At 32.9% G+C, this 10,362-nt stretch overlaps 1 protein-coding gene across 1 annotated transcript; it reads right to left on the minus strand.

Moving 5' to 3' along the window:
* Window positions 1–2,931: 2,931 nt before the first annotated feature.
* Window positions 2,932–6,780, minus strand: LOC148272006 (uncharacterized). The gene has a single exon (XM_088240634.1). It carries the CDS (start codon window positions 6,656–6,658, stop codon window positions 4,550–4,552), a length of 2,109 nt encoding a protein of 702 aa, XP_088096760.1. The 5' UTR covers window positions 6,659–6,780; the 3' UTR covers window positions 2,932–4,549.
* Window positions 6,781–10,362: the final 3,582 nt, after the last annotated feature.

Here is a 10,362-nt window from a genome sequence, read left to right on the forward strand (position 1 = left end):
CCTCTCATTTCCCTCTCCACACAGTGGTGCATAGGGCACTGCATTGGAACTCCGATTGCGGCGTATCTAGATCATTTTTTTACATAGAAGGTGAGGTGATCAACCTTACGCTTCCGTTGCCAGTTCAGGGAAAATAAAATATTGCTTTGTGAAAACAAATGTTTCACATCGACCCCGCTATATTTCTATTTTTCAACTTTACCATACATTTAATATTGTTTTGCATGCCATATAAACTAGATAGATAAAATAGTCTTTGTCTTTCTGTAATACAATTATTATTTTCCAACAAACAGTCCTAATAGCTATGATCTATGATCCACCAGTCGGTTGAGATCGATCGGTTGGCTACCTCTGTTCCACATTAAATAACCACTTAACAAAAACAAACAAAAAAAATATCTTGTGATAAATAAAACAATAATTTAATTACAGTATTTGTATTTTAGTTTTCCCCATTAAATAACAATCTTATTTGTAGATATATTAAAATATATCATAATTTTTCAATAAAGAACTATATATATAAATTACATTTAAATCTCTTAATAGCACATTTTTAATTTAGATTTTCTCTAAATAATGGTTAATTTACTGTGATGAAAAAAGAGAAAATCCTAAACATAAATGCATATACTGTGCAAGAGTTTTTCTTAGAATTTTTTTTCTATTATATAGATATATACTATACATATTTTATTATAATGACCATAAAAATGACAAAATGAGTATACTTTCCAATTTATACTATTATTGTTTCTAATCAGTAATAAAATGTTTAATTTACATCACATTGTCAGTGACAAAAACTATTTGAAATAAGGGATTGTAAAAATAAGTTTTATTTTATTTGTAAAAGAAAATTAAAAAGTTACTACTTTAATTTAAATTACAGACGGTATTTGAGACTGCGAAATTTCGGAGCAACATTCCTCATGGTAAACTATAAAAAATCCTAATAATTTTTTTTCAAGAACTCGTTCTTAATGAAATTTTTTTTTATTATAATTTGAAAATGGACACAATCCTTAATGTCACGGACTAGCATTCCTTTCCCTCTTCTACTCAGCCCCTTCCCTAGACCGCATCTGGTGCGTATGGCTTCGTTAGTCAAATACGTTTTTAATCTCAATTGTTCAACAAAATTAAAAATATGAATTTCCAAAAAATTTATTAGAACATTTTTAAAAGCACATCATAAAAAATGTTCCTCAAAAGTTTCGCAGGATGGTCCTGAAAAACCTTGTAAGTATGTAGTACATATTATTATTATTTTTTTTTTAAATTCACAAATCCAAATTTTTTAAGGGCATATCTAATATGATTGAATTGCTGTAAGTATTTGGCTGTATTTTGATAATTTATGGGAACGCTTTCTTATCTACAATAATGTTTCCTCGTCGCAATGTTCCATAAGCTAATTTTATGACATAAGTTCATCAGATTCAAAACACAGATATAATATTCATTATTACTTAAATACATAAATACAACAAAGGAAAATTACTAAAATATATTTTACTGAAATATCAAGGACACAGAACATCAAAGATAATGAATAAGAATGGAGAATTATAACTCTCGTATTGAATTCACAATCTCATATGTTATGAATTAACTGAAGTAAAGTGCACTCACAAAAACATATAAATCAACAATATAAGTTGATGTAGAAGAAAACTCAGAATCAGATGACATTTGAATCTCATTTTTGGGATTCCAAACATGAAAGGTAACAAAAAAAAACTAATGGAGTATTACTTTTTTTTAAATGGGGCTACACCACATCTCAGATCTTGCAATCGTCAATCCCCCATTCTATTCTAAAGGCCATTTTATATCTGCCAGAATATGTTTGGAAATAAAGATTATTGTTTAGTTACTTTTGTTAATTAAATGTAGACATTTGAGATTTGTAAGTAACAGATACACATAATTCGATCAAAATTAATGTGCCGATCAATTTCAGAACACTACTGTTCCTTTGTCAAGGCATAAAAAAGTATTTTTTTATGCCTTGACGAAAAAACTGTGTTTTGTTTACAAAATCGGTTGGAAAATTTAAATGAATGATTTTCAACAAAATAAATAAATAGGCAAATGATTTAATTTAAAAAATCACAAAACGAGTGCATAAAATACTAATTTAAAAAATATGTTTATATACATTTTGGCTTATATATTATAAGTATTTTTTCAATACTTCAAAAAACATTAATCATTAGGAATCATGAGAGCTGCAATGCAATCCAAAATATCAGCAGGAAATGGGAACAACTAACGTCCAGATAACCTATAAAACTCCATTGAACTATTGACTCGTGATGATGAATTTTACAATAAAAACTTTGTTATTAGTGTTGTACATTAATTCTATTGAAAAGAACACAACTATTCTGCCCTCATAAGCAAAAAGGCAGCGGGTTTGCAAAAGTCATATTTTGAGATATGACACTTTTTAATATTTATCAACTTAATGCAAATTTTAAAAAGCTGTAAATAATTATAGGCCTCGTGGTGTAATGGTCAGCGCGTTTGCCTACCATGCAAGAGGTCTCGGGTTTGATTCCCGACATGGTTGATATGAAATATTTATTTAAAAGGGTGTTTTTACACTAAAAATATTTCATAGTCCCTGGACTGGTACCTGAAGCGTGAGAATGATCATCTTACCTTCATGTAACAAAAAATATCAAAATACACTGCAATTGGGGTGCCAATTTTTACTACTTTTTACTTTATATCAAATGGTTAAAAATTTCCCATAGAACATTCCTCATGTTTAATTAATTTTGTGATCTATTGTTATATCGTTGTCGCAAAGTTGCCTTTTGTACTTAAAAGGGCAGTATAGTTTCGGGAGAACACTCCTCCCATCGCTGGGTGATTCAAAATTACGAATAGAATAAATGTGTAACACTAATAATGGAGTTTTTATTTTTATGATAACACTCTGTTAAACGGCGTAAAAATCCAGGAAATTTAAAAAAGCCCTATTTAACGCAAAAATATTATAGGAATTTATTGAAATTCATAGATCAGAATTTAATGGTATAGGTTTCTGTAATCCATAATTAGTACTGTAATAAACGAGGAACAGTATTTCATTATTTCTGAGCCGATTGAACTATATTTGCATCCTATTTAATCTTTTTATGCTATGAAAATTGTGTGGTTATGACAAATGTTGTCTACTTCAAAATTGCTTACTAAATCATTTGAGATATTATCTTGTACAGTATAATGAACTCGTATGATGGCTGATTTAAGTTTTTTGAGAGTTTAAGATACTGTAAATGCAGCCATATTGAATAAATATAATGGCGTAATTATTTATCTCCACAGAATAAATTGTGTACATTATTTATCAGAGGTTTATTATATTATATTCAATAGCTAGATATTAGTGTTCTGTTAACCAGGTCAAAGTTCTTATTAAACTTTCGATATTATCTTATGAATTATTATTGATATGCAAAGTGTTATTATGTTCATAAACGTTGCGCAATTATTCAATAAATATTTGTTAAATGCAGTAAAAACGATTTGAGAAAATCCAGAGCTATATCATGATACAAAAAATTCTATTTAAATTTTCAGAAACACTAAATTAAATACACCATTTTCATTCAAAGTTGTGATGAATACCTGAAAAAGAAAGTTTAGTTCCACCCAAAATTGTATTCCATAAATGTTGTACAGAAAATATTAACAATATGAATATTAAAAACTGTATGGTGGCTAAAATTCTCTTAAATGCATGAAAACAATCATTGATTACATTTAAAATATACTTGTGTCATTATTATTAGCAATTTAGTATGTTTTACCTGGGTAGAAAAAATCCAGAATTCTTATAACAACTGGAGGTAAGAGTGACTAAATGAAATTAAAACGGGGATCAAAAAGAAGTCTATCAAATTAACACAGAAATATTTTTTCTTGCTTAGTTAAATAGTACGGTTATAAATTCATTACAATAATCATAGAACACTAGTATAATTTTTCTTTTGAATGGCAATGGAAAATCCAAGAACTTTAAAAGAAGCAATTTACAAACAAACAAACCATTACGCCATTTCTGCGTGGAGATAGGTAGAGAGGATATAACGCCACTTATTCTGTCTTTGCATACAGATCTCATTTTCTCTACATTCATAGATCCTCTCGTGCATGCACAACGATTATTCTGACTCTTGACATGTCCATCTTCAAGTATTTGTTGGATTTGGTCATGCCATGTCTTTCTCCGTCTTCCTTGTTTTCTGCATCTATCAACATTCGCATCGTAAATACTTTTAGCCGTTCTTTCACTGTCTACTTTCACACACTTTCACGGTCACCGAGATGACGAATCAACGTGATGGTTTGTTCATTTGTATTTATATAAAGCTTGAAAGTTTTGACATTGTGATATAATTCTATTACTTATTTACTAAAAGAAATATTTTATTTACGAGTTGCTTTACTTACAGCACATATTTAAAATATATAATTCAGTCATACAGAATGATACTCTCCTATTTCGTATATTACAGTAATCAGTGGATTAAGCAAAATTACTATGGACAGCATCTACGAGAGAAACCGCTTGCCTTTTCTTCTTCCTTTCACATTTGGGACATGGTTTTGAAGCATTTAAGCATTTAGAATGAAAAACGCTAGAACACACTTCGCATCTAAATGTCGAGTCAATATCAAAAGGATACAAAACTTTGGGATTGTTACAAACTTCACAAATGAAACCCTTCTGACTACAAAGCCAGCAATCTGCAACATGGCTCTTAGCGAAAGATACAACTTTCTGAATTTGATTAGCTAGGGAGCCATTTGGAATTTGCGCAAGATCTGAAACAGAATATAGATGAACATTTTCATATAAGTACTCTCTCGGCCAGACACGTTTCTGTAGCTCTTCGATCACAGGTTCTCTACAAGTAAACAGGTAGGCCCGTAAGAAGTTCAGTTGGATTCTCAAAAACTGAAGGGTTGCCATAGCACCCACTCCCTTGTAGATAAGGGGATTGATTTTCTTCATATTTATGAGAGGCTGATGCTGAAACTCCAGGAGGAACATGGCGACTCTTTTGGAGACCGGGTAGCGGTGGAAGTCCCAGTTGTGAATTACTCTTGCCGGAATCATGAATACGTTGGGATCCATGCAACTCTCGCAAAAGTACTGTCCAGAGTAAGCGCACACTTTGGCTTTGGAAATAATAGTTCCGAGCATATCGCGACACTTGATGCACTCATAATCCTGGCTATCCAGCCCATACTCTCTAGACAATGTCCCTAGTTGGGTTACCAGGGTTTTTAATTCAGATGCGTCAAAGTCTCCCGAGGGTGTCCTCGATACCACTTCAAACCCGAGCCCTTCTAGGAGAGGATCGTCGTTGGTGGTCTGAGCTGAGTCTAGCAATTGCGGTGCCTCAGTTTCGAAATCATCGTTGGTTAGTTTAAGTTCCTTGCGTAAGCCTCTCATCATCTCTTGGATATGCGGTGTTTTCACATATGACCCCTCGTCGACTAGAGAGGATGAACTTTTAGACTGAGGTGTTTTAACCAAACTACTGTTGGAAGAGTTGGATTCCGTGGAGACTTTAAGGTCATCACTGAGATCTGAAGACCACGCTGTTTTTCCAATGAGAGAATTCCCTATATTACTAAGGTCAGGTGGTATTCTGTCTTTTGTGTCATTTTCTGAGTCACTAAAATCTATGCTGTCCGACTCCTCCGCTGTCTGCTTTTCTTGGACCTCGGTTGAAACAACTTCAATTGCAGGGTTTTTTGTCGAGGTTCCTGGCTTTGAGAGTTCCTGCGCTTTGACTTCACTAGAATGGTCATCTGCAATGTCATCAGATATACTAGAAATTATAAAATTAAAAGCTTCTTCTTGATCCATTCCTAGAACTTGTCCCAGACCCAGAATATTGCGTTCCCTATTGAGAATTTTATTGATCTTGGGTTCGGGATCACTGGAAGAGAGAGTGCTGGCCACGTCTACACCTGCCGTGATGGGACAAGATCTGATAGTCGGCATCCAGACTCCCGCCAGAACTAGTACATCCTCCGGCCACACATTTAGAAGACTCGAGTTGATAGGCAACTCAAATTGCGTGCACGATTCGATTCCTTCGAGAAACCTTTGAGCCACATCCAAGAGCTCCACATCTCTAGCGAACGCGGATTGCGAGTAGAAAGCTTTGGTTGATTTCATATTCCGAAGCATCGTAGATATATATGAAGATAAAAGACAGTCATTGAGAGCCATTCGAAGCCAAGCGCGACATTGACCTATTTCGGTAGTTATCTGTTGTAAAGACGCGATGTGTTTGATGCTATCGCTGTGAGACAGAACAAGAATCAACGGCCAAAAGTTGGGTTCTGGCTTCTGGTCAATGTCTCCCGTTATTGCACTTTTTGCCTTTTTGAAAAACGAGTCTTTTAATCCGTGTAAAAATATACCCTCTAAAGCACAACAAAGAGAGTACGATAGATCATTACTTCCGATGGTTTGGTGGTGACATTCTTCAATTTGGTGATTGAACTGAATAGCTTTTACGCATTCTGATAAATTATTGGTGAGAGATTCCTTTAGAATATTATCACGCCCGCGACTAACACTAGAAGCGCGTACATCTCTGAAGAACGAAGCCATAATCAAAATATATGAAAATTCTATAGCATGCTGCCTTTAAACTTTATTACGACTTATAAATTGAAAACATTCCGCTCAAACGTCAAATACGTACATTCAGAATGGTTTATTTTGACATTTGCTTCCATGGATAAAACTTGAAACTTATTGTCTATCGTTGGCCCAAAGCTGCTCCAAGCCTGCTCTAATCGTTTGTTAAGGTGCAAGCTTGCATGATTAGTTGTGACAATGATGACAATGATGACAATATAACAACCTTTAATCTGACTTTACCGCCAGTATTTCATATTATAATAAAAAATTCGTACAGAAGAAATGAGTTTAAAGATTAATTCCGATATGCATGATTATAATCAAACTAATTTTTTTTTTTGTATTTTTAAATTTAGCCATGTTTTTTTTCTGTACAACCTTTCTGATGTTAAAATAACATATTCAGAATAATTTATAATTATATCCTCTTATAATTTATAATGCAAAAAACATGCAGAAGTATACTACAATTCCTCATTCTAAAATTCAGTAAACACAAACAGTTGAATATTTAATAGTCTAGAATAATAGTCTAGTCTAGAATAATCTTTCATCTAAACAGATAAAAGCATTATCTTTTATACTCCTAATATTATCAGATTTATAAATCACAAGGTTGTGTGAAACAATAAAGAAGGTCCCTTTGCAAATTCGAAAAAATAGTAATTACTAAAAATTGGCATCATAAAGTTAATTCAACAAGAACAGATTCCTATCAGTGGTACCTAAATGTGAATTATAATAATAGTGTCATTGGCAATAGAGTATTTTTTATTTATTAAGCTTTTTGTGCAATGCATAATTTTTTTATTTATTTATAGATCAACGGTTAAAAAACATATTATTAATATTTAAAGCGTTAACTTTGTGGTCAAACATTTTACTAAATGTTATTAAATATTTGTATATCACCCCCTCCCTCCATCTCCTCTACTTTTTTCAACTATTTCTCAAACAACATAGAATATTTTCATAATTTAATCAGTGCATGTGTTTATTAAAATGCATGTCGTGTTAGTTTTATATTTTTGTGCAACTATGGTGAAGGTTTATAGTGGGTTTTGCATGTTGGTTTGCATGTTGCTTTAATTGGTGTCCTGGCAAAGAGAGGGGTACGTCTCGAAACCGGTCGACATAGAAAAGTCAGTAAGTAGTTATATACAAATATTTAATAATATTTAACAAAAGATAATAATTAACATGAGAAAATCTTATGTTCTAAGTATAAATATAACAAAGTAAAATTAAGAATAATTTAAGATAAAAATAAGGTGGTTTGTATCTAACTAGGTAATAATAAAAAAAAAAGAAAATATAAGGTTATGTGGCAGAATGTGGATAAATATAATGGGAGAAGATGGAAAATAAGGTTTTTTTTTAAATTCTCTTGTTCAAACAAATACTCATCATCACACAGTCCTTTCTGTCCACTGCTGAACACAAGCCTTCCCCATACTCCTCCATACGCCCCTGTCTTGCGCTTTCTGCAACCAATCACCAGCAATTTTTCTACTATCATCTGACTATCGTGAAGGGGGTCTCCCTCTACTTCTTTTGTCTACGCGAAGTCTCCACTCGACTACCCTTTTAGTCCATCTTTGTTCTTTTTGTTTGGCAACATGTCCTGAAAAATTCCCTTTAAACGACATCCGTTACTCCTGACCATCTACATATCTCGGTGTTTCTTATCTGGTCAGAGAGTTTTATATGTAACACGGCTCTTTCATCTTTTCTCTGTGCTACGCAGAGCTTCCTTATAGTATGTCAATACTGAAAGTACACATTGGTCATACATTCTGCGTTTCAGACTGGGGAAAAATGTGGTCGAAGAACTTCTTCAGATTGCCATATTGCTGCCCACTCAAGACCGATTCTCCTCTGAAGCTCAGCGGTCTGGTTATCTCTGGAGAGTAAAATATTGTGGCTGAGATACTTGTTTTCACCTACTACTAATTGCTAATAAGAACAACTATTTTGATAGTTTTTTGATCTGTTGTTTATAAAACCTGTTTTGAGTTTATAAAGTTGATGATAATGCTTTAAAATTTGTGCACTATAAAATAAGATAAGGCTTATATGAAGTGTCCAAATTTTTATGCGACAACTTCAAATTTAAATAATCAATAAAATACAACTTTTTTGAAGTTATTATTTTTTCTGTTAGATTTTTTTTTTTTTTTTGTATTTCATTGCAACTAAATAGACTAAATGAGTCCGTAAATAAAAAATATATATAAAATAAATACATCCAGCTTGCCCACCACAAACTGCACACCAGGTCTAAGGATTTGAGTTTCTATTTTTAAAATATGTGAATGTATAGGTCAGACAGAACTGGATTATTTATACAAGTTAGTATAAAAGGTCTTGTGAATGTTACAATGAAACATAATTTGAAACCTGGTACTCTAGGCAACATCAATCCAGTTGGACTACATTAAGAAATGATTCCTGTATGCTGTTGAAGAATATCTATAGTGAGGTTTTTTTTTTTTTAATTTAAAAGAAATATTTACATTATTATGATTTACACAAATATTTAATTTTGAGGACCATTTTCAACGAGTTTTAAATAACTCACTACTAGAAAATGGGAATCAAGTTGGGGTAGACTGGGATTCGAACCACGGACCTTTGAGCCGTGAGTCCGAGACACTAGCCACAGGACCACAACCCGATGAGGTTGGTCATCAATAATCATTTCACCTCTTTTTAAACAGGAAAATCACTCAAATAGTTGATTTTTCCCCAAAACATCATGTTTGAAGACCGTTGTTAACATTTCAAGAATTTCTGTGCCAGTTTGGGAAAACTGGCACAGAAATTCTTGAGTTTCATAGCTGCGCACAGATCATCCATCGAAAAAACGACGGGCATACAAAACAACAACAGTCATCAAAAAATTCCTACCAGCGGAACCTTCTCCAGTGACGACACTTGGCATACTGACTGAGAAAAGGTAGAGCTCTACATGATCTTACTGGCAAAACATAACGCTACAAAAACTCCACCTACCACAACATTAGTGCGGTTTCTTTTAGGTACCCTCTTATATATTCGGTCAGCAGAGAAATTTTCAATTTGCTGACATGGATTACTCTTTGCCACGAAAAAACGCATAATTCCACAGTGTAGATTTCCATCGTTATATAGTGGAATATTTTGGGTATAGAACTTCTAACAAACTACACCTGGATACCAACCTATGGATGAGAACTCTACTTGCACATTAGTAATAACAATTCACTAAACTGTTTTTCCATTAGCCTTATTGTATTTTTGCTCTAAGTAATATTAAAAAACAGCAACGCAGCAAAATCCAATAGTTTAACAACTTTGACATGTATTATACCTCCTCAAATTACTGCCTCATCAGCACATACATTACAAATAAAATTAGCACCAACAATTTTTTTTAAAAGCTTTATCAGCATATACCATACAGTCAAAATCAAATTCACCTGACGCCTGGGGTATCGACCGAAGAAATCAATTTTGCATTTTCTGTTATTGCACAATGGGACGTTCACTTATTGTAACCATAGTATAAAAGATGAACGAACTCTTAATAATAACACTGGAAGAAGGCATTATAACCTAGCAGTTCACAACTTTTGCTGACTTGCTCTGCATAATCAATTATATATCATATTATTAATTCACTGTGAAAT

This window comes from Micrasema longulum, unplaced genomic scaffold, assembly GCF_059751315.1.
Source record: "Micrasema longulum isolate JH-2025_06_02 unplaced genomic scaffold, ASM5975131v1 h1tg002533l, whole genome shotgun sequence".
NCBI lineage: Eukaryota > Metazoa > Arthropoda > Insecta > Trichoptera > Brachycentridae > Micrasema > Micrasema longulum.

Coding starts and splice junctions, on each gene's coding strand:
- LOC148272006 (XM_088240634.1), bottom strand. CDS start 6,658: ATGGCTTCGTTCTTCAGAGATGTACGCGCTTCTAGTGTTAGTCGCGGG.